Source organism: Empidonax traillii, unplaced genomic scaffold, assembly GCF_003031625.1.
Source record: "Empidonax traillii isolate 1590-97213 ecotype Southwest subspecies unplaced genomic scaffold, ASM303162v1 scaffold590:size398203, whole genome shotgun sequence".
NCBI lineage: Eukaryota > Metazoa > Chordata > Aves > Passeriformes > Tyrannidae > Empidonax > Empidonax traillii.
In genome coordinates, this window is record NW_020955783.1 from 298,368 (window position 1) to 323,379 (window position 25,012).

The window sequence follows — 25,012 nt, forward strand, 5'->3', positions numbered from 1 at the left end:
ATGAATGGTGACCACAGGATGGGCAAGTCAATCAGAGATAAACTGGGAGTAAGGAACGAGGAGCCTGGTGCACTGCTTATCCTTATGGTCAGAGCTGGATTAGATCAAACAGTTGCCTGTATTTATAACCTTCCCAACACCCTGCTGTGCCCAGAGGAGAGAGGAAGGATCACAAGACCCTCGCTGGCTGGGGCTTGGGAAAGGAAGTCTCTGAAATATGAACGCTGGACATTCTCTTCCCCTCCCCCTAGGGTGAAGATTTTCCATGGTGTCACTCCCACTGTCACTCATGGGGGGGAGCACCCTGGTGAGCTGATCCTCACTCCGCAACCCGCGGGAGAGTTTTTCATGAGCCCAGAGACCCAACCTGAGGGAAGGCAGAGGGAAATCTGCTCTTCTGGTCCCTGCCCCTCACCCCCTGCTGCCTCCAAGTGCCGGTGGAGCTAATTGATTTATTACAAGCACAGTCCTTTTCAGTGTGGGTCTGTGTTTATGTTTACTTTCAGGAGCTACAGATGCTACAGATGGCTAATTTGTTTGTTCGGTATTGTTCTTTCTAGCTGCCTAGAGCTGTTTTTGTACTTCTGTATTTGTCATGGTTACTGCATACTCAAAATCTCAAGTGCCTCTTTTCCTGTGTGACGGAAGTCTTATTGAGTATCAGCTAAAAAGTCATGACTATTTAGGAGGCTTCTCTCTTTCGTCCCTTTGTCTGGCACTACCCCCCATTGCCTTTGTTTAGGTGGAGAGTTCTGGGAGGCAGAGAGCCAGCTGCAGTCTGGAGGTTTCCCAGAACACCCAGAAAACGTGGACAGTGGGCTTTCCCCTGGCTCTGAGAGCCTCTAAAATGGGTCACCTTCCGTGCCGGTTAGCAGGGAACGTGGGCAGGGACAACTAGTGCTGCTGGCAAGAGAAATGATGGTGGTGGAGAGGGAAGCAGCTGCGTTTGATCACACAGCATTGCTGCCCAGTTGCTGCTGGTGGGAAGAACAAGCCCGCTGATTAGCATTCCCAAGAATACAATTAGGAGACAAGGCTATTTTCAGCAATGTCCCCTCTCAAGGCTTGTAAAGACACAAGCGCAAAGAAGCCCAGAGTAGGCGCTTCCTCCACCGCAGGCACTGGATGGCTTATATTAGCACAATGCTCCAAATCCCCTGTAAGTCCTCCCAGAAAGGGAGAGTAAATATAGTTTGTCAAACAGTTATCTTTAGCACACTGTCTCGTCTGCCAGCATGGATCTTTCTGCATGACCTCTTCCTAAGTCAGGGCAATTTCTTCTCATTTGCTTACTCTTGCCTGCAACGCTGTGCCCAGAGGGGAACCAAGGCTCCCTAGGGCTGGGGGAAAGACTGTTTCCACCTCCCCTCACTGACCAGCCTCTATATGGACACAGCTGGCTTATTGACCTCTAGACCCAGTTTTTCCCATCTGTTTAAAAAAAAAAAAAAAAAAGAGATAGAAGATCACACAAAAGGAAGGTGAGGAGAAAGCAAACTGGCGGCTCTGCTGGGAAGCCCCTCTGAACTCCAGCCGCCAAGGGACATGCCTAGTCCACACCTCTGCAACAGATGCTCTGTGATGATGGGATGGTGATGGAAGAAGAAACAAAGGGAGGTGTTGCAATGAGCTACCAGGCCTACATCATACTGCTGCTTAGACAGGCAATCTTTCTCTGTCTCTGCTTCACTTTGGCACCACTTCTCTTGTGCTACTGCTCATGCACAGATACACACAGCGTTCTCCACTGAGCTCAGTTTCCTCTGATGCACAAGCAGGAGCACAGGCACAATGAGGAGGGCAGGCAAGTCCCACCTTTGAGGGTTAGTTCAGCCTGGGAGGATCGTGGCTGGCTCATGGGCCATCCATGGGGTTCTGGCAGGGCTGGGACATCACAAGGCGGCGACTAAACACTTTTGAGCTGAGAAGGGGAGATGGGGGAAAAGGGGCCTTGTACACCAGCAGACATCTGTGAGATGAAGAACATTGGATTTTTTTAACAAAGAAAAAAGAGTGAAGGATCAGAGCTGATTGCAGGTCTGGCTGCCCACCAGCTGCCCTGTGAGCTGGGGCACTGTAGCAGGGTGCCCCCTGCCCATGGGTTTGCAGTCTCTGCCCCAGTGCAAGGCAGCCCCCTCATGAGCTGTGGCAAGCAGCTTGACAACTTGATAGCACCCAGAAGCCAAAAAAGGCCTAATGCATGTCAGGCCGTGGCTGTTCCAGAAAGTCAGAAGCAGCTCCAGGGTAAGCAGGAGCCGTAAAAGTGCAGTGAGAAGGCAGGAAACCCCAGCAAGCTGAGTCTGTAGGAGCGCTGGGTTTCACAGCAGGTCTCCTGTGCCCGTTGCAGTGGGCACATCACTATGTGCCTCTGCACAAAATTCCATATGTCCAAACCACTCATCTTCAAACAAATAATTTCCTTTCTATTAATCTCAGTGGAGTTTCCTCCATTCAGGAAACTGCCACAGGCAACTGGTGTAACACAAAGCTCAGAGACTCTGATGTAATGAAAAGGGGGAGATTAGAGAGTTAATGGCCCCAGCTGCTACTATAAGCTTTACTCTCCTGGCTGCACTCGGAGAGGCATCATGTTGCAGCTCCTTCCCCTGTGCTACTCTCTACATGGTTGGGGAACTCTCCAGAACAAGAACAACACAGTTCCGTTGTTGTCTGCCAGATGGAGAAACCCAACCATGCTCTTTCGTCAGGAGGCCCCCTGCTTCCTTCTGCACTACTGAACAGAGCTCTTCCTAACTCGCCTCTGCTGTGCTGTCATAAATCTACAGCAACCCCAGCCCAGCCAGAGTTTATATGGGAGAAAGAAGGCTGGTGTGAGGCCTGGTGAGCTGCTGCTTATGTCACAGGCGTTGAAGAGGGACCAGCTTAATAGTGCCCTGGAGATGGGGAGTGAACCCAGTCCTGGTTGAGCATCAGGAGGGGGATAGAAAGAGAGGAGCTGTCACTAGCATCCAACAGCCTTCTGCAGAGGATCACATCCAACAAACTTCCTTCTATTGGCAACAACCATGGATAGCTCTATTAAATATGTATCTCTAAGAAACCTACGTGCTGGGGTGACCTTGCTAAACACAGCCAAAGGAAAATCAGACGGCTGCATGTCAGGGATGCGGCATAGAGCTGCACGTATCCTGTGGTTGAACCAATGCAGAGCCATCTTAAACATTTGCTACAACACAGGTTGCTTGACAGGCTCTTTTCTCCCATGCCATCACCTCCATCTGTTCCACCATTAACTGTGAGTGAAGGAGAAAAGGAGTGCAGGCAGGAGCCTGTGCTGCCTAGGGCACAGGGATGCTGCTCACAGCTCTGCATGCAAGAGGTTACCCAGCCCTCCTCTCTCTGAGAAGACCTTTTCCAGGAACAGTGAGGAGCCTCTGACTGCACTTCTGATGGAAGCAGTGCTACCTGCTTGCAATTCTTCCCTACCTGGTGCATGCTGAAATGCACTGCTTTGGCCCTGCACAGCCATATGGTGCTTGCCCACCTCTCCCCAGTGATGAAAAGAGATTAAGAAGACCAGCCACAGAACTCCTTCATCCAGCATAGTTTCACTCCAGCCAGCTATGACGTGGTGGTCAGCCTTACTGCCGAGTGATTTCTCCACAGTAGTGCTTTGCTAATATTTCCTGAGACACAAATGCACACGTTCAGGACACACATACCAGCAGCCAGAAAATCTCTTAGAGAGTATATCCAGTGATTCAAATGAAGTGATTCAAATTCAGCTCAGTTCTCCAGCTTATCCTTTTCCTTAGCTTTGAAGCAATTCCTGACTCTGTTGTACCTTCCGTGTGCCTGACCCAGTTATTTTTGCTGAGATTCCTGCCTCCACTAGCTCTTCAGTGGACTTGAGGGTGACAGAGCACACAGTACTTCTGGAGTCCAGCCACCCCCACCCCTTATCCTGACATGGTTTGCATCCCAGGACTCACAAAACTCTTTCCTGTGAAGACACTGCAAAGGAGACAGCAATAGTAAGAAATGGCCTCAAGAAATTCTCCCACCCTCTCATATTTATTATAAAACCATGAAATGCCAGTACCAATAAGCAAAGTCTTAAAATACTTGTGAAAATCTGCTTAGAAGCATGATGTTTTTCTCTTGTTATTCATGAACAAGGATTGTATTTCGCAGGTAAATTAACTTCTAACACATTTCTAATGTTAGTTTAACTGTGAATTTTCCAATAGCATTTCTTGCTTATTTGTCGAAAGGCAAATCAAACTTGAAGTGACAACAAAAACCCCTTTTACTTGAAGGGAAGCAAATACTTTAAAGCAAAGGCAGACTAGTGGATCAGTAATAGCTTCAAGTCTTTCACCCCTACTGCTTTGCATTTCCTTCTGGTTATTCTGAAAAGCAGCCAGGAGATGCCCTGCATGGAGCTGAAAGCCCTGCAATGCTGATGACCCAGCATTTTATTTCACTCATTGGCCACCCCCTTCCTTTTTTCTTTCCAGTGTTTCTGAAGACATGCTTGTGAAAAAGTTGAGGGTAGAAGAACTTTGCTCTGCTCGGGCCCAGATTGCTCCTTTCCCTTATCTGCATATACAAAGTACCCTGAAAGAACCAACATTTCTTCTGAATTATTTAAAGTTTATGGAAATGATAATAACATAGAAATCTGCTATGATTTAATTAATTATGAATAAGTAACATGGTAATGCTAGCAATACATTTAACTGAAAAACCTATTTATAATGAAATGATTTCTTATAAATAATTAAAGGAAAACTGTCTATGTTGTAACTCATAATTTACATTTAAGGCCAAATTTTTCCCACATTTCTTGTGAAACTTTACCCATAGGGGCACTCCCGTGGAGCTGATGAAGCCAATGACAGAGCTGCTGGCGGGATGGGATATAGTTTAGGATTAGAAGGATAACAGATTCCAAAAGAAAAAGGTTGCTTTTTCTGGTCTGTTTTCTAAACTAACGAAGGGTCAGCAATTCAGTCTCTAAAAGATGAGCTTTGCTTTTTTTTTGGAGAGTAAATTCACCTTATTTTGCCTTTTTAACCCCATTTTGAAAGCAAATGCAGCTCAGATGACATTAACAGTTTCACAATTATTGCTTGCCATTTCCCTAAGCCACTCTTGCCTGACTCTCTACAACAGCTCCCAGCAATTTGGACCCTCGCTGATACACTTGTGGGTACCATGACAAGGCCCAAAATTTGGTTACTGAGATGTCATGAGAGGAGGGGCACCTGAAGGAGTATGCCATGTACCATCTAAGCGAGAATGCACCATCACAATCAGGATGAAACTTGCTTGAAAAGAGCTTAAATGAGCCCTGAGGTCGAATACATTGAGAAGGGTCAGTAGGGTCAAACCCCAGCCCACTCGGACAGCCCTTTCCCCTGCAGGCACTTCTCCCCCAAGGAAGGCACTGCTTGCAGCAGGGTAAGGGACAAGGGGAAACTGGCAGGGATGGTAGTCCCATACTCTGCGGCCAGGGAGCAGCTAAAAAGGGAACTCAGAAGCCTGCCTACGCAAGCCACATTTATTGGCGATGCTCCAATGCTTCACGGACTGTTATCCATCAAAAGCAGCACTGGAATTGGCACTCTTTGCCGAAAAGGAAGGGATCCACCCCAAAACACTAAATGGCAGGAAACTTTTGTGACACAGGATGAAGAAACACATGCTGCTGCAGTTCAAAATGTTCCTGCTCAGAAGATGACTGGGAGGCAGCATGGCTGGGATGGGCTGCTGGTCCACACCATCTACCAGCACCAGGACCACAAAACCCTCCAGAGCCCTTCCTGCAAGCCCTCCCTGAGGGGTGGCTGGAAATGACTAACCAACCAGAGTTCACCACCAATCCCAGAAAGTTACTAGGTGGAGCGCCTCCTCATGAAGAGGCAGATTTCAGGAATAACCAAGTTGTAGAGAAAAGGAAAGGAGCTGAAATCAGACCTCCACCTTCACAGGTTAATTTTAACATGGTTGGGCAAAGAGCCACAGTAACGCAAAGAAGCAGAACTGGTGAGATGAAATAACAATTTGGATTATAAAAATATTAGAGTAGCTGGTTCAATTAAGAGCACACATTATTTGTCTCTCCAAAGAAAAGCAGAGGGCTTACACAAATAGAGGAGCTCTCACAATATGAAAGTAATCATAAAAATAGCCTTTAAAAAACACATCCAAAAATCATTCCTGCATGCTGTTTATCATTGTTTGTTTCTTACAGGAAAGCCAGAAGGTATTGCTTACATGTCCAAGAAGAAATTCTGAGCTAATTAGAACAAGTTAAAGCCCCAGCTGGGCCCATCCAGCCCCCTTCTTTCCAGGTGCAGGAAAGCATAGGGAAGTGCCATTACTGCATGATGTGTTGTGTTGCCCAGAGGTACTTTTTGCAAGGAAAAAAACCCTTCCTTCTGCAATTTCTGAAGGAGAGGTTGCTCTAAATGTATTCTCATAGAGAAGTTGGATAGAACCCTATTTATTCACCCAAAAAAAATCACAGGGAACTTAGTATTTGGAGTTTTTTTTAATTATTACAGTACAAATAGTTTTGAAAGCGTGATGGAAAAAGGGGTCCTTATGCTGGCTTAACTTCATTGCAATTCATGAAGTAGGATCTGCAAAGGCATGAATTGGTGTGCAGGAGCTGATGTATTTCCTGATTTTTGTGAAGTGAAAGAAAGGTGATCTTCAGCATCACTTTCCCCTGCTCTCATTTAAGTCTTTCATCAGTATACTAATTTTTGAGCCTTCTAAATATCAGCTGAGGGGTGGTACCTATTAAAAGAGAAAATTATTTGTGCCTAGTGCTTAGCAGCACTTGAATAAGGTAAGACACGCACAAAAAAAAGTGTTGTTAGTAGTCTGGACAAAATTAAATGCCTCATTCCATTATGCAGCTGTTGCCTAATATCTGTAAGTCTCCTTTTACATACAGTTGGAGAATACAACACTCCTATAAAAAAGGGTTAGAAGAGGTTTGGAAAAACCCTTAATTTCTGGGGAGAAAAAATTAAGGGAATCTACTCAAAAATAAAAATAAATAAATAAAAAAATGAGGATGAGGCCTCCTTCAGCTCATAAAGATGCTTTTAAAAGGGGGGGAAAAACCCCAAACCATGGGAGGAAGCAGGGGAAGGTCCAGTTTGCTTTCTCATGCCCTTGGCTGAGTGGGGGGCAGGGTGAGGCCTCCACTGCAGGTGGGGTACTCCCGAAGAGCACTGCCTGCATGCTTCCCCACCACCATCCTGCCACTCCAGCCCAGCAGTGTGGCAACAGGAGGAATTGTCTCCTGCTGCAAGGAAGTGACCTGGTGAACCAATAACACCTTTCATCTCTGCTTACTTATCACAGAATCATAGAATCAGCAGGGTTGGAAAAGACCTCTGAGATCATGAAGTCCAACCCTTGATCCACCGCAGTTATTAGACTATGGCACTAAGTGCCACATCCAGTCTTCTGTTTGTTTTTAAATGGCTGCCTAAAAGGAAAAAAAAAAAAAAAAGAAGCATGATGGTTGGGGGCTGGAAGGAAGAGGAAATAAGTATTTTATAGGGAAAGAGGGTAAAGGAAAATGCAGATTTGGCACTTTTGCAGTGAAGAGTGAATGTCCTTCCCAAATGCAGAAGCTGAAATCTCCCTGAAAATCATAGAATTGTTTGGGTTAAAAGGGAATTTTGAAGATCATCTATTTTCAACCACCCTGCTGTGGGCAGGGACACTTTCAGCTAGACCAGGTTGCTTGGTGCCCCATCCAACCTGACCTTGAACACCTCCAAGATGCCTCCCAGGGTCTGACGCTCCCCAGGGTTTTTCAGGGAAGCCACAGCCCTCCACCCAAGAGGGCACCCTGTGGCACTAGACAGGGTGCTCCAGTATGGGATGGGAGCACCCCAGGGCTGGGGACCACAAAGGCAAGCGGCAGCAGGTTTGTGGTCAAAGGGACCCTGAGGTGGGGGCATGGCAGGGTGCTATGCCAGGCAGAGTGGGTTCTCACACTTGCCCCAGTGCTGGGTGGAGATGGGAGCTAATGAGCAGGGATGCTTCTTGTGGTCTTTGCTGCGTCAGGGGTGACGGGCCAAAGAATCATCTAGAGTACAGTTAGAAGTTTCCTTGAGTTCTTCCAGCTTTCTCTGTGAGTTTGTTTTATTGGGGTCTTCCACTTGACGCAACATTTTGGGGCTTAGTATGTACACTGCTATGCCAGTCTTTACAAAACTGGCTCTGGAGTAGCAGAAAGAAAAGCAAAGTTAGGTGAAGCATGTCTAAAAATAACTCCAGAGCTATCACCCCATCTTCAGTGCACCTATATCAACCAAGCAAGACAGCCATATGGGCACTAACATGCACTTAGTAGCTTTCTATGGGAAACATCAGTGTTTCTTCTTTCCCAGAAGGGAGAGTTCAGCCTTTCAAGGAGCAAAATGATTCAAACCCTGCACTTAGTGCTCAAAGCCCACAGCATGCTCCAGAGGCTGTATGAAGGCAGTGAAAGAGTTAAGTCCGGAGCAGAGCAGCGGCTCTGGGTGATGAAGTGGATAAGCAGGCACTCCATTCATCTGCTTTGAGCACTGCCTGACCTTGGGCCCTGGCAGAGGAAAGGCGTCTGCTCCTGCAAACAAAGGGCAAGGGAAGGAGGATGACTCAGGAATCCTGGTGGCCCACATGGGATGAGGGCAGGGCAGCTGCGCTGTTCCATGGCCATGCCTGGCAAGTGGCGAGGCTCACTGTCTGCAGTGCACCCACTGCAGGAAGTGAATCCATATGCTGCCCAGGCCCATCTTCTGTTTCAACAGGGGGGAAAACAAATTCTTGATTTTTTGTTAGACTGTTTTTTTTTTTTTTTACTTGCCTCATTATGGGAGCACATATTTGAAGGCAGAGTTTATACTGGGTTGGACTGTGACATCTGGACAGATGAGAGTCCACTTTGGTAAAAGCGGTGGTTGGGGTTTTCTTCCAATTATTTTTCAAAAGGTGCATTGGAGCTACCTAAATGCAAATGCTCGAGGAGGAGAAACATGAAATGCTGAGGGCTGAGCCTTTTCAAGCCCAGTTACTGGATGCTTTCCACCTGTAGCCCTGTTGTAGCAAAGCACTCGCTGAAGCAATAGAATCAGGGCTACAAGTAGCTCAGCTAACCCCTGGTGCCATTAACTTCCACACAGCCCAGTGTTTTCTCCTCCCGCCTTAGGACTCGCTGTGTTGGTGTGGGAACTGCAGCTGCACTATAACACTCTGCACAGCACACGGGGTGTCCCACACTACTCTGGGGGCAAAGTAGACACATGGAGTGGGTGCAGCCAGCAGGGCAGGTGCCACACTGCAGGCGAGCGGGTGGCTGGGTGTCCCCAGAGCAGTGTCCCATCCAGTCCCACCAAGAGCAGCTGCCCTGCCAGCAGGGTGGACGGACAAGCAAGGCTTGGCCCGGGTGCAAAAGGAAAGGATCCAGGGGCTCTGTTGACATAACAAGCCACTAGAGAGCACTCTCAAATGTATTTATACCCTTTGCCTAAGTGCTAGTTCATGAAAACACGCGGTTGCCATGGCCTGGTTTACAGCAACTCTAAAAAGAGAGCTCCCAAACATACCAGGTTTTCTGAGGCCACTGCAAAGGCGGTCAAAGCCTCTCTTGTGTGGCACCTTTCCCACCCCCTGGGACCCAGGCAGAGGGCAGCACCCATTGGCTCTGCACATCCCCTCTTGCCCCACACTGCTGCCTGTTAACAAGTGTCAAGACAGTATTAAAAAGTAAAAAAAAAAAAAAAAAAATTGTGCTTGGGGAACTACAGCTTTTTCATGTTTCTTTTTTATATACAAGAAAATGCAGGAAGTGTTTAAAGCTCCTAGTTTCCTTATAGCTAGTGCCAGAAGTTAAAAAAAAACCACAAAAAACAAAAAACATAAGATGTAAAAACGGCAGCAGGTTGTTTAGCAGCTATCAACAGGAACACTGTGCAGTTGAACTGCCAGGAAAAAAATGTCTTTGAAAAAAAAAAAGTAATGGAAGTGAGTTCGAAAAAAATATAATGATCACACATTCTTCATTAAAACACTTTTAATACTACACAAATTACAGTATCACCTTTTAAAAAGTTTAAAAAGGAATATTACCAGTAGCACTGTTGCAGCTAAAGCACTTCAAAATAATAGGGAAAATAAAAAAAAAAAGAAAAAAGCTTATAGCCCAGGAAGTAGTAATAAAGGGAGAATCCACTGGAGCGTTATTGTAATTCAGCAAAGCAACCAAAAGAAAAAAGCAACATTCAATGTGAAAAAAATGCGCTATGTATGAACACCTTCAAATTTTAGTTTTTAATTTTTTTATTTTCTTTTGCAGTTCTGAAGTTTTATGGTGCAGATTAGACTTGTCTGGGGGCTGAAAGTCAGCTGTGTGAGCACAGCCACCATGTGCCATTTCTTTTCCGTCTGTGTTGTTTCTGGGCAACTGCCTGGCATCACCAGCTGGGGAGTTTCCATCCTCTCCAGGAGTCCCAGAGCTGCAGAAGTGGAGCGGCTGGCAGGAAGAGGAGGAAGGTGTGCTTCCTTACAGGCCTCTCCACCGAGTCCCACCAACATCCCTTGGCCCCAAAATAAAGGTACACTTTGTCAGCAGCAGGTCTCACCCTCGGCACGCTCAGAGCTGGGCCACCTGATAACACAAAAGGTTTTTTTTTTAGGGAGTCTTTGGGATTTCAGTTTTGCTTCTCTTTAAAGCATAGGGATACCACCTTAATCAAAAACGTGAACTTTATCCCATATGAGGTATTATGCCAAGCAACTTTGAAGAACTTGTTACCATCTATCAGCTCAAATTCCATTTTTTTTAATAAAGTGCCTAAATACACATTTACACAGATCATAGTGGTTCCAAAGAATCCTTTACAGTTGGCATTTTTTTTATATATAGGTATATATATAGGTATATATATATAATGTGCGTTTTCTTCAAATTGGCTAAATGTGTTTACATAAGACACCAATCTTGACTATAAGTTTTAAAGCGTAATATTGACTTCAATGAATTTGTTTATCATGCAAGTCTTATTTAATATTACATTGACCTGTAATATGGAACACAATGTAGTGGGTGTGCTCATTAAACACTTCATAAAAAATAACTGTGCATGTGCAGTTCGGATCTTCAAATACTAATAATGACTATTTCTTTTTTTTTTTTTAAAAAAACGTAGTCTTCCAAAAAGATCTACTCTGCATTAAACTGCAGTTTGAACATTATCACAATAAGAACAGTTGACTAAAAAGCACCCAAAATTTTTCAAATTTATAGTTGGCTGAACAGATTTTTCCTCCTCCACCTCCTCTTCCGATAAGGAAAGTGTTTATTAGTTGGTCCCTGGGAAGGGACGACCTCACCACCCTTTTGCTCAGAAACAACCACATATAACCAAGTTATAAACACCTCAACAGAAGAGCTCATACAGCTGCAGCGTTGCCAACAAACTATAAACAGCACAAAAACATCACTATAAGACTTGAACTATTTCTAGTAACCAATGATTTATTGATTTTAGAAGTCTGCTTGGTGATGCAGAAGCGTAATCAAAAGAAGTGGCTTTACAAAAGAGTTCTCCAAAGTAGCTTAAAAGGCAGGGCCAGGGCCATTATGTACAGCCCTAATTGCTTTCATTTCAACCAGTTTATATTTTCATTTTCAAAGAATAGCAGTAGGTTTGTTTCAAGCATACGTAATAAGGAAATTACAGGTTTCCTCCACCCACATTTGGGCTGTCACTGATATGCCCGCGGGCAATTTGGCAGAGCCTCAGTCACTGCTGTCACTGTACCACACCGTACCTGCCACTACTTGGAAATACCGGGTCAGTGATAGTAACAATAGCAACAGCACTAGAGGCGACTGATAAGCAAAATCAAAGTCCTTCTGCGCTATCTGGAAATTAAAGTAAAATTAAAAACAAAAAAGAGTCTCTTTCCCACCTCCCCAGCTTTGTCCAAAGACACAAAAGCCCCGGAAGTGACATTGAAGGCCTTCAGAAATGGCAGTGCTACATTGGCGCCTTTGCCAATCAGGTAATTAAGTTCATTATCAAAATTCCACGTTATGGTATGCAATCGGTGAATAAATGCAGTTTTGCAACCTTACAACTGATCACGTGAACTGCGGTCAACTTTGCCTTAAAAAAAAAAAACAAAACAAAACAAAAACACCAAACCAAAACCAAACAAACCCAGAAATCCCTAACTCAACAGCGCCTCTTGGACACTTCTCCACATCCTACTCTGGAGGCAACTTCCCTTAAGAAAGAGTGAGCAATTTGGGACTGGATCTGAAGGATCTTCTATTGCAACATGAGCTACGCATTTCTGGGAGAAAGCCCTCGTGCTCCCTAAGCTCGCCTGGCCAGTGGGATGGCAAAGGGCATCCCTGCCTTGGCTAGCCACTCTTGTCCCCAACCGCCTCAGACCAAGCCTGCATGCGACCAGCTCTACAGGACAGGGGCCAGGAATAAGGAATCACAGACAATAAGGCAATCTTTACAATGTCAGAAAGTGTATTTGGCATTTAAAAAAAAAAAAAAGAAAAGGAAAAAAAGAAGAAACAAGTGCATACAAATACAGCTAGAAGCATTTCTGGTTTGCCAAGTGCTCTCTAAAAAAAGCAGCGCAAGTCACAGCCTACATTGAACAGTAACTGTCACCAGGGAAGCACAACAAATAGTTGCTATAACAAAAGGGGAAAAAAAAAACCGGCAAAAAAAAAGAGAAGAATTAGAAGAAATGCCTTTATAATAAGTACATACCTTTTGTCTTCAAAAAATATAGAAACACAATGTATTCAAAAAAAATCAAAATTATACAGCCATGTTTATGAAGTCTACATTTCCCTTGTCTTGGAGATATATATATATTTATATATATATATTTATAGATATATACATAATTCGAGCAGTTCGAGTTCAAGGTGACGTCGGGCGGTGAGCGCAGGCGAGTCACGAGTCCCTCTCCTTTTTCACTTTCACATCTCCGGCCAGGATGGTGGCAATCTCCCCTTGCATGAAGGCCCAGGGGACGTTGGAGCCGACCAGGGGACACTTCTCCCCGCTGGGGCAATACACCTCGCCGCTGGCTCCCTGCTGCTTGATGCTCTGCCGGGAGCAGGGGAAGCAGAACTTGTGGGAGGGGACGGAGGGGCACTGCACGAAGTGGGTGTCTTCCAGGCGCTCGTGGCAGAGGGTACAACACAACGGGACGCTGGCGGCGAGAGACGAGTCCGGCAGGCTGGCGGGGTGGACGGGCTCCAGCCCGCCCGCCGCCGCCGCCGCGTTGGCCCCCTGGCCCGGCACCTCCCTGCCGGGGCCCAGCCTTCTTTGGTTCATGGCGGAGGGTGAAGGGGGGCTGCTGCTGTTCCTCCGCGTGGTGGAGTGGACCTGGTTGGCGTCTTTGGAGGCGTGGTTGCCCCCGGCATTGTCCGCCACCAGAATGAGGGCGGCCATGGGGGACTGGCCGTTCTGGGCCGCCTCGGGCGGCGTGGTCCGGTTGGAGTGGGGTGAGGCGGTGGGCGGCGGGGGCGACATGAACGGGGTGGCCGTCAGCGGCAGCTTCATCCCTTCCGACGAGGTGGGCAGCCAGGGCTGCACCTCCCCGTTGATCTTCGGGGGTCCAGCTTCGCCCTCCGGCTCGGGGGAAGGCTTCCTCTTCCGGGCGGCCCGGGCCCCTGCAGAGGCAGAGGTGGGGGGAGCGGGGGGAGGAGGAGGGTGAGAAGACGACAGCGCAATCACAATGCATCGCCGAGCAACCGCGGAAACGAGCGGCCGCGGCCACCTCCCGGCCACCCAAGCAGCCGAGCCGCCGCCCCGCACGCCCAAAGCAGCCCGGCATCCCCCGCCCCGCTTCCCGAGAGAGGCCCCCGCGCTGCCGGTCCCATCCACTGCCGCGCCCGTCGCCTCCCGGTGCCCGGCGCCTCACCTGGCTTGGCCACGGAGCCGTTGGTCTCGTAGCCCAGCAGCCTGCCGCCCGCCATGCCCGGCTCCTTCTTGAATTTGCTGTCGAAGGGGGGCACGGCGTGGCTCCCGTGCTGGTGCAGGGCCAGCAGCGTGTCCCGCACTGTCTTGGGCTTGGCCAGCCACTCCTGCTCGCCACCCGGCCGGCCCTTGCCCTCGGCGGCCAGCTCCGCCGCCGCCGCTGCCGGCAGGCTCTCGGCAGAGCCCCGCTTCTCCTTGGCGCCGCCGTCGTGCTCCCCCGCCGCGCCTCCGCCGCCACCAGAGGACGAGGAGGAGGAGACGGAGCCAGGGCGCTTGTGCCCCAGCTCGCCGGGCTGCCCCGCCGCCTGCCCCGCCGCCTGCGCCGCCGCCGCCGGCTGCTGGGGCACGGGCACGGCCATCGGGGCGGGCGCGGCGGAAATGGCGGCCAGCGAGGCGGCGGCGGCGGCGCGGCTGCCCAGGCCGCTGATGGCGGCGGGAAGCCCGGCGCCGTTCACTAGCGGCACCAGGGTGGGCGGCACGGCGTGCGTCCGCCGCGGGTTCGGGCTCTGCCGGTTCAGCTCGGGCGGCTCCTCGGGCTTGGGGAAGCCGTTGGGCACCAGGATCCCGTTGACGTGCCGGCCGCCGCCGTACTCGGCGCCCAGCCGGGGCGGCGGCCGCTCGGCCGCCAGCGAGTAGCGCTCCAGGGGCTGCGGCGGGGGCCGCGCCGCCGCCTCCGGCGCCGCGGGGTGGCCGAGCTGCTGCTGCTGCGCCAGGAGCTCCTTGGCGGAGAGCGGAGGCTGCTTGGCGTGGGGCGGTGGCGGGGCCCGGCCCTCGGGAAAGCAGCCGTGCGCCCGCTTCAGCTGCCGCGCCGTGTCGATGACGAACTCCACGCGGTCGGCGCCCTCGTAGTTGACACAGCCCCGGCAGACGGGCTCGGTGAAGTCCCAAATCATGGCCCAGGGCATGCGGGGCAGATCGCACAGGTAGCACGACTGCCTGCGGGAAGCAGCCGCCACCGCCGCCGACGACATGTCCCGGCCCCGGGGCAGCGGCGAGCGCCCCCCGCTCCGGCTCCTGCCGCCGCCGCCGCCTCCTCCGCCCCTCGTCACCGGAGTCCCGACGGGCAGGCTCGGGTGCCGCGGCCGCAGCGGGACCGTCCGCCGGGCCCCCTCCCCCTCGCCTTCCTCTTCCGTACGCTGGAGCAGGGCGCGGCGGGCGCCCCGGCAGGCAGAGCCGGTGCAGGGAACGCCGCTCCCCTCGCCGTCTCCGCCGGCGGCGCTCACAGGGCGGCGGGGACGCGCATCTCCGCCGCGCGCCTGGCGCAGGGCTGCGGCCGCTACCGCCCGCACGGCTCCCCCGCTCTCTGGCTACTACGGGGCGGCGCGGGGCGGCGGGGGCCGGCGCGGCGCGGCGGGGCGGGGACTGCCACGGGGGCCGGGGCCGGGGCTGGCGGCGGCGCCGTGCCGTGCCGGGCTCCAGCCGCCACCGCCGCCTCTGCGCGCCGCCGCCTCGATTCTTCGACAGTGCCGGCCGCGCCTGCGCGATGGGCGCCCCCGCCCCGCCGCCGCCGCGATCCCAGCGCCGGCCCCTGCCCGCGCCCCCGCCACCGGCACCGCCACCGGCACCGCGGGTTCCTCCTGCCGCCGGAGGGCCACCGCGCCCCCTCCCCGTCTCGCCCCCGGGGAGGGCTGTGGGACAAGGCGAGGGGCGGGGGTGCGCTGCAGCTCCTTCCTTCTTTTCTGATTTTTATTATTATTGTTGCGTTCATTACTATTTCCTGCGCCTCCGAGGGGCTTTGCCGAAACCTCCCACCCGTGGGCGCAGTGAGGGGCTCGATGTCCCCCCTCCGGCCCCCCGCCCTGCTCGCCCTGTGACCTTGGGCACGGCGCGGTGCCGGGTCGGTCATCGCCACCGCTGGGCAGGGGTCGGCTTTGTTCTCTCCGCCGGGCCAGGAGGCACCATTAGAAATAAATACAACGATTACCCAGCTTTTTTTTTTTTCTTAACTGTTGTCATTGTGCACAGGAAATAGGACGTTCTAGATTTCCTGTCATTTTCAACCACAAAACAGCGGTTCTCTTAATGCAGATTAGCGAAATTCACACAGACTAAGCAAACGCCGTCTCCTTCCCCCCCCCGAAAAAGGAAAACCTGCAGACATGTTTCCCTATGTCACATACACGCTACGAATTGCTCATCCACCGCCTGCATCCACACCGAAACAAAGGGCGGGGGCAAGGGAGGGAGGAAAAGAGGGTGTTCGCTCTTCCCGTTTGCCACGGGAGGTGAAGCAACCCCTCGCCGGGCGCATCCCGGCACGTACGGCCGGCTGCACGCGTCTGCCCGGGCAGCGTAAACACGGCGGAGGCTGCTCCCCCCGACAGCCGTGCTCGGGCCGCCCTTCCCACGGCGTTATGTAGGTTACGGGGGAGGGAGGGAGGGAGGGAAGGAGGGCGGGAGACGGGGGCCGGCCGGGGCCGGGGAAGCTCTGACGTCCGCTGCCGCCGGCGGGAGGTGGCTCCCCGCGGCTGGGAGCCGCCCGACGGCGCGGATGGGCGCTGTGGGGCCGGCCCCGGGAAGAGCGGAGCCTCTCAGCTGCTCGTCCTCGGCCCGGCGCGAGGGTCGGGCGGGCAGTGGGGGCAGCAGTCGCCCCCCACTCGCCCCGCTCCAGGGCCGGGGGCTGGGTGTGTCGCGGCCGCCCGTGCGCCCGTGGTGGGACCTTGCTTCACCCTGCACCGGCCTCCTCGTCGTCCTGGCACTGGCTCCAGCGCTGGCCTCCCTGCCAGGTTGGGTGACTTTGCAACTGCACGCCCGGCTGGACGTCTTGGTGGCGCCGGGCTGTACACAAACGAAATCAAAATCCGCCCCGGCCCTCGACCCAGCCTCGCACGTCGGCGGCGGCCAGGGCTACTGCCCCGGGGGGCTGCTCCCGGAGCCTTCACAGCTCGTACCCGCTTTGAGGCGGCCGGCCGAGGCCGGGGGGCAGGAGAAGGAGAAGGGAACAACCCTGCCGGGGCTCCGACGGGCTCCCGGAGAGCCAAGGGTTAACATCGGCTCGCTTTTACCGAGGAGCCCTCCTTTCACATTGCATCGAAGTCCTTTAAAGCTGTTTCTCTTCCCTCCTCCCCTCTCCGGCTGGAAAGACGATTTATCCATGCATGCTAAGTAAACAGATCTTTGTTTTCGTCTTCCACCCACTGCCCTCTTTCTCCAGCTCGAAGCTGGAGCCTCGCCAAGCCGGCTGCAGCGATCGCTGCCTCCACACACACACACACACACACACACACACACACACGGGGGGAAGAAGCCGGGTTTCTCGGATGAGGCAATGAGCCTGCAATTGGCAGGGACAAGGCAGGAATTGTAATTGCACTTCATCATGTGATGGCTTATGAAAGAGGAAGTTTGGATGTTTTAGTCACGTACTCCTTTGCCCTCTTGCTTTAGCCTCCAGGTTCTCCGAAGGAAAAAATTACATGTATTTATATATACTGGTGGAAAGCCAAGAAACAGTGTGTTTGCACATTTCAGATCATGAGCAGAGCTGGAGTGCTAGCTGAGCGAGGCTGCAGGGGAAGAAGAAAGCAAAGCTTTCAGCTGTGGCAGGCTTTTAACTGTAGGACAGAAAATGTGATCTGAATTCATTTTCCTTTATTTCTAATCAAAACTAGCTGCATGGAAAAGTCAAGACGAGCAGTATTCTGGTTCTGCCACATTTACTGCCTTTGAATGCATTCTGGTGGAGAAGGACAAAAAAAGCCAAATAAAAACCCATGTTACTGAGCTCAATGTCAAAAAGCTGATAAAAAATAGTGGCAGTGCTACATAGGAAATTCAGTTTATGTATCAAATCACAAAAAAAAAAAACCCTCAAAGCTGCTGGCTGCTACAGCAGTAACTGCACAGGAATCGAACAAATAAAGCGTTTGTTTCTTGTTCCCTTTTTTTTTTTTCCTCATTTTTGAAACAGAAACCATCCTTTTGTGCCTGATCTCTGCGAAACGCCCCTTGCTACAACACACCAAGGCTATAGATAGGAGCAGTGAGCACTGGAGGACGTCTGATGGGGTGTGGGGCTATGCAGGTCTGGGGCAGTGCCTGGCCAAGGAGCACCATGGTAGTGTGGATGGGGGTCTAGCATGGTGTGGAAAGCCTTTGTCTTATTCTGGTGTGCCCAGTGTCATGGGTTAGGGAAAGAAGGGGGAGAAGAGGTTGGAGAAGGGCAGCTCTTTGAGATGAACTCTATCTGCCACCCCCATGTCACCATGGCAAGCCCCTTCTCACTGTGTGTTTTTTGGCTTTTATCAGTGAACCACACTGATATTTTGTTGTGTTTCTCTCCTTCCCTGTAGGGTCCTATTTACTTTCCCACCTGTCTTCTCTGCTGGTGGCAGTGATTGTATGCAGCCCCTTGTCCTAGAACTGTGCCCCTAGCCTGCACTTTACCCACATATTCATCTTCCATGGGGCCTGCCTTTCCTTCTTGTGTCTAAACCAGTGCTCCTCACTTGCTCCCCTGTGCCCTTGGCATTACTCTTTCCCTTCCCATCAAGAGATGTCTCACGTACTTGTGCAGCAGACAATGCATTGCTTCCTCCACAGCTCTTATTGGCATCCTTCTGTTGAGGCAGAAGTCCTGCAGGGTAGTTTCAAAATGGCCAGAGCCAAGATGGAAAAGGTGATTATGTTGGAGGGTGCTACCACCTCTCCTTTATTGATCCGTAATGAATTAGGGAGCTAGTTCTCCCAGAACTAGGAGAAGAGAGGCTGGGAATAGTCCTCGAGGTTTTGGATTTGATCAGATGCAGGTGATTCTGGGCCAACAATGTTAGTGCCATAGGGGGGAAAAAAACCCGATACTGATGCAAATGAGAATGTAATCAGGCACAGCTTGTTGACATAAATAGGCTTTGGACAGGCTCATGGTAAGCCACCGATCCTGCAGATGTTTACAACCACTTACAAGTTTATTCATGGGAGCATCACTATGAATGTAAAGCCATGTGCACTTATGTGCTCGCTGGGTGAGAGCACGCTTGCCTGAGAGCCGCTTGTCAGCAGCATGCTGACGGCTGCCCTGCAGCCTGGAGCTGACTGTTGATGGCAGGAGCTGACAGAGGCACTGGCACAGAAATACTCCACTGAGGCCGGAGAGAGGTCACTGCACTTGCTCCCTGCAAGGCAGGACGTGCCAGAGGATTGAGAGGGACTTGAGCAGCTACTCAGTGTCTGCCTTTTCCCATACATGGGGCCTTTTATTAACTCCTTGAAAACAGCTGCATTGAACGCTGCTGTATCGTGTTAACTTCTGAAGAACTGTGAGGCACCTAAGCAGAGCCTGCCTAGGAAAGGAAACAGCAGCAGGAGACTGATGTACCATTAGTTCATGGATATCTTCCAAAACATGTATGTACGCTGTCAGTCTGCTCCAGTGTTTTGCTCTAGACAGTTTCAGCAGGACTATGTATTTGCCAGGGTCTCGCGCTGTGAACAAGAGCCTGGGTGCTACAGCTTCTGCTCCGTTGGTGGGCTCTACCCTAGGCAGTTTGGAGCAAAAATTGCATGCTTTCCTTAAAAAAGGAAACAATTCTGTTTTTAACTGCGTGGCGCAGTTGACTTAAGGCCCTCTTTTCAGGCAGAAGTAGAAAAAAAGCAGCAAGGAAAAGATCATGGAAATACTTGAGAATTTCAGAAGTAACTACCCTCAGAAGAGAAGGAAAAACTTCAGAGAGACACTTCCAGATACCAGAAGAAAGGGTAATTGATGCGGAAAAGCTTCCGCCCCTTATCCCTAGGCTGGGTAAATAGGCATGTCGGGTTATCCCATTTACACCCCGCCTTGGTGCTCTGCATTTCGAGCCACAGTCAGCAATTGTCTGCATCCACAGGCGATGGGGGCAGGAATGTGGTGGCGGGGGGCTTCCCGAGGCGCGGGCAGAGTGGCCGGCTGGCCGGGTGACCCCTTCCCAAAATAAACAGGAAGCCCAGGAAGCCGTGACCCCTCCATGACACCGTGCTGGCTCTGCTCCCTGCCTTCTGTGCGGGAGTCGACAGGCTTCCAAATACCCTTCGAAAATTGGACAGGGGCGTGGACTCCACAGGAAACGTTACAAAATAAGAGCAGAAACAGATCGTCTGTTGAAAAAATTACAGAGGGCTTTAAAACTCCTTCTTTTTAAGCTCCCAGATAGTTGTATGCCTTGTCTGTGCTTCATTCCCCTGAGCTCATGATGATGCAGCATGCAGAGCCCTGTGTAACTGCAGAGGGGCAGAGCTTTCCTTTCTGCACATGTGGAAGGGTTGCTGTGCCTGAGCAAAGCACAAAGAGGAGCCCCAGGGAGGCTGAGCCAAGGGTTTTCTCAGTTGGGATGAGGAGTTCAGGCTGGGAAATGCTTTTTCCCTGTTTGTGGGAGTTGGCAGTGGGGTCCTCACACAGAATAAAAGTCAAAAATGAGGCCCAGACCTTCTTGAAGCATGGGCCAGGGCTATTAATGTTGTTTCCAACATGGGAGTTCCTGCGTTACCCAAACATCCCGCTGAAGCAGCATACTGGTGCTTGCTGACAGCTCCAGCTGGCAAGTTACCTCAGAAGAAGAACTGCCAGAAGAACTCACAGTCCCCAAAGACCTCCCAGCTTTGACTGCTGATGGCCATGGCCCCACAGTTTGGGGCAGGACAGGGCCACCATCGGTGGGGCAGGCAGCCCAGCTGAAGATAGTCTGTGCTGCTGGTGATGTCCAGGCTTCGTGGCAGCACCAGACATTTTGCAATCCCATTTTTCTACTCACCAAGTGGTTGCCTTGTCCTCCCTGAAGGGCACAGGCACCTGGAAGGGCTGGAGACTCTGGGGGACAGGTGCTGATGGGTTTGTCCTCCTCACAGACCAGCTAGTTCAAAGACATTTGAAGAGAGAGAAGAGAGGAAAGATGGATTCCCTCTCTGATTCCCCAGAAATTGCTAGAATTTTATAGCTACCAAACACTGGGTAGCTAACCAGACACGCTCACCTAGCTGGGTAGCAAGATGAACTGTGCTGGTATCCTTCCCTGCCCATGCTTCCCTGTCCCCCTGTCCTGCAAAACACTTTAACACAGGGAGCAATGTGCAGCTGCTAAAGAAGAGTCCCTTAAACAGGCTGGTCTTCCTTCCAGAGGAATTTGGGCCACTGGCATGCCAAGGCTGCAAAATGGTGCATTAGGCTGCAGCCTTGGTTTGTTCCAGGCACACTGAGATATGGTTGAGGTGCCCACATTTCTGCTAATTGTTGCAGCTATACTATTTCAATTTTGCAATGTAACAGGAGCCAACAGAAATGTGCCCAAATATGAGAAAACATGAAATAGAAAAAAATTTGTTTTTGGCATCCTGGCACTTTCTCTGATTCTCTCCTTTTCTCTCCTCCTGATGCCCAGGCAGTACTGCTTCTTTACAGGGAGCCCTTTAGGGAGCATTTTGCACAGTCAAAGGAGGGAAGAAATGCTCTTCTCTCTGTTTCAGCCCATAGCCTTATCTTTTTGATAACTGCAGTGTAATATGTAAGTAAAAACAACTAAAAAAGAGTATTTTTGTCTTCTTGTACGTTCTGTCATATGAATAGTATAATACTGTGTAGCAATGCTGAGGAGCAATACTTACAAGTTTAGGCATTAATGATGCATTTGTGAACTTAGGCAGATCTGTATTGCATTACCTCATCCTGTCCATGTGAAGTTTCAGGCAAAAAAATCATGCACATCCCTTTTCCAGGAACATACATCCCTCCTGCTCACACTGAACTCCAAAAAGAGGTGCCTGCTAGGAAGTACAGTTGAGTTCATACTTGATTAAAAGAACACCAGCAACATTAATAACTGGTAGACCTGCGCTGGAACTGGCAATTAAACTCAGTCTCCTCCTGCGAATTTCAGTCATTAAAGGAACTTGCCAAAGGCTGGGACTTGGGTATCACTTAGTCTCCCAAATAGGAGTGGATGAGGGACCAGTCATCTTCGTAATGGTTCCTGCCAAGAACCTCGTGTCATCCTTGAGGAATGAGCATGTCAGTGAGCTTGCTGGAGTGGCTGCAGAGGCTGCTTGCATAGCCACCACTTGCTGCTGATTCAGGGGTCTTGCATGTGCTCTTGGAAGGTGCCAGACAGGCATCCCTCAGCAACCTGCCCCCTAACACGTATCATCAAAGTCTCAACACACAGTTCATCATTATTAAGAGCACTAAGCAGCTGCCGTGGTCTGCTTCCACTTCCCATACGCCTTGTGCAGCCTCAGAGGTTAATGACTTTTGAATATTGCAGATCTGAAATGGGTTTCAATGGCTGATCCAGAGGCAAGAGGGCGATCATCTTGATCATCCATTTTCCCTTTGCCAGTTACTATTATTGCTAACTGCTGTTCCACACACATTGTAATTAAGTGGAAAAAATACAGACCAAATGAAAAAGGGTACAAGCCTCTCAAAAACATCTCTGCTTTAGCTGCAGCCTGACTCAGCCTTCAATTAACATTCTTACTTAAAATAGTTTTGTTATACAGCTTTTGTTAAATCTTACATAATAGCAGACCAAATCACCACCCCAGAGCGCCATGATGAAGAGAAGAGCTTGGCCCTGGTTTCCCGAGCACCATCTCATCCTGTCTTTGATCCAGATGGTCTTGAATACGGGTGAGCGAGCTACCAGAGGAGAGCACGCAGCACACTTGCAGCTTTGCCTTGGTGGGCACAATGAGCTAGTGCTGCCACTAGAAGAAGTGGTCCCACTCTCCGTCACTCTGGCTGCTTGGTTCTGCCTAACACTGCCCTTGGCATCTTGCCCACATTGCTGCTGGAGCAAATCCGGCAGCACCAGCAGCTGCAGTGCAGCTAAACCTGCCCAGGTGCCCCATCCTGCTGTGCTTAGGGTGCTCCTGGGGCAAAAGGGAGAGGGCCACGATGGAGGGCTGGGAAGGGACCTCAGCAGTGACATCACTTTGGAGCTGTAGCAGAAGCCTCTCATGCTGCACCTCATGCTGCACCTGTACCCACTCCATCACTCACCAGGGGCTGTGCCCCACCTCATCAAGCTGCTGGAATGCACACTGGGCAAGAGGGAGGGACACATGGACCAGCTAGGCTTCCAAGGGTCACAAAGCTGCTCTGGAGATAGGTCTACCATTTCCTAAGAGGGCCTGAGGAGCTTGAGAACCGGGACTCATCTCCTGCAGAGCAGGATAGCAGCCCTGCCTCCATCACCAACAATGATAATGTGAAGAAACCCCTGCACTGCACAGGAGTGTCCTTATGGCTCAGTAGAGCTACAGAAACATTCAAGTACCAGCATGATTTTTTTCAATGTGGTTATTATCAGGCCTGGTGTCTAACTGGTGCAAAACTGGAATAAAACACACATACATGTGTGTGTGTGTGTTCATTTATGTGTGTGTGCACAAATTATAAAAGGGGACTTTGTTTTAAAATCTGGAAAATTGGCCCATGGGATGCAGGTAGGAAGTGAGGAAGATGCTCCCGTGTCTACTTCAGTTTGGGGGACTACTTTCCATTTTAAGCCATTGCTGTCAAGCTTATGGCTCCAAAAGTGCTCTCTGGGATTGTGAGAAGCTTAGCCTGAGATTGCATGATACTCCTGAACCAGGATGGTGTTTCAAATGGAGAGACAGATGGGAAAAGAAAGAGCCAGGCACATCTAAACCTAGTATAGCTCACCACCCCTGACCTCAGGAAACCAATGATCACAGTGGGAACATAGTTCCTGCCGGAGGCAGCTCGGCTAAGTCACTGAATTTTCACTAGAGTGGCATTTGGCCTGAGGTGATAATGCACAGCACTGGTTAACGTGAGGTCAAGCAGCCGTGCAGCTGACAGCTCACTCGTGCCTGTCCAGAGAACCATAGCATCTGCTTGGCTCAGCTCAGGGTCCCGCCTGTGCTGAGGGGGGTTGCTCCCGCTAGTGTCCCCCACTGCCAAGAAGCTGGGAGAACTCCTAGGGATGATAGAAAAGTCACATAATGGGCTCAGCTCCCCTTTTCTCTGGGAGATCTGCAGTGGCATGCAACCTGGAAAGAAGTAGGTTAATACAAGAGAGGCCCTTTCTTATGAATTTTGTTTTATACTGAGAGTTACGTGTTTTGGCAGACTTTTTGATGAATAGGTCAGCAGGGTGTGGAAACATATTCTAAAGCTTTCTGCATCCTTGCACATCTTTCTAGTTGCCAGGGGTTTTGCCTACTGCTTCACTTGGAAAGGTTTAAAAGGAAATGCAAATCATAGGCAAAAGGTAGAGATAGATTTTTGTACATCATTTTGGCGCAGAAAGAACCTCCACTCAACTCTGTGTGATATGAAAATACCAGTTTCTCTCTTTACAAATGGTAAAAAAACCACATCATCCCAACCTGCTATATGCATCTCCAGGTAGCATACATAAATTTCCTTAAAACTTTCTTTGCCTCAGAGTGGGTATAGGGCATGTATGGGAAGAACCTGGACTTCTTCACATCTTCTTCCAAAACCGACATCGGTAATAAAAAGATATTATTTCATGTATTTCAAAAACAGGTGACTGTTTCTGCATGCTAGGCTTTCAGAATCAGACTTCTACACTTGAAATATGAGAAAAATCACATGAGCAAAAGACTAAGAAACTCTTTTCAGATGTAATCAGATACACTGTCTGACAGACTGGAATACTTAAAATCCTTTTCAACCAATGGCATGTCAAGACATGCCTGCTTTGGACACTGTTAAGACACCCAGCCCCCATATTTTACATGCCCTCCTAATTACATTCGTATGTTCAGTTTCATATTTGACCTCTCTGTTGCAACAGAGTGCCGAGTAAAGCACTCCTCCTCCTCTTAGGTCTTATACAGGAATTAAGCCGGAGAGTGGGGAGGATTCATGATTGTTGTATTTCTCATACGCACACTGAAGTGACATAAGGAGTAAGCAAAATAAAAACATTAAAAAAAACCCACTGCAAATGCGCACTTTTTAATTTAAAGCACGGTCTAGGCTCTTTTTCTTGGCCTTATTTTTTGGAGCATTTTGGTGTTCACACCTCTAATGCTTCCTCCATCTGGCA

At 50.3% G+C, this 25,012-nt stretch overlaps 1 protein-coding gene across 2 annotated transcripts; it reads right to left on the reverse strand.

The window, feature by feature from the left end:
• Nucleotides 1–10,312: 10,312 nt before the first annotated feature.
• Nucleotides 10,313–14,989, reverse strand: IRF2BP2 (interferon regulatory factor 2 binding protein 2). 2 transcript variants are annotated; one of them, XR_003572828.1, is made up of 3 exons: nt 13,942–14,989; nt 12,777–13,690; nt 10,313–10,645 (listed from the first exon to the last, which is right to left on the reverse strand). XR_003572828.1 is itself a non-coding variant. In XM_027898301.1 (2 exons), exons 1-2 carry the CDS (start codon nt 14,966–14,968, stop codon nt 12,966–12,968), a joined length of 1,752 nt encoding a protein of 583 aa, XP_027754102.1. In that variant the 5' UTR covers nt 14,969–14,989; the 3' UTR covers nt 10,799–12,965. The 2 variants fall into 2 exon arrangements, 1 of the variants encoding a protein (XP_027754102.1); XM_027898301.1 differs by lacking the exon at nt 10,313–10,645 and having other exon boundaries at nt 10,799–13,690.
• Between the last annotated feature and the right edge of the window lie 10,023 nt (nt 14,990–25,012).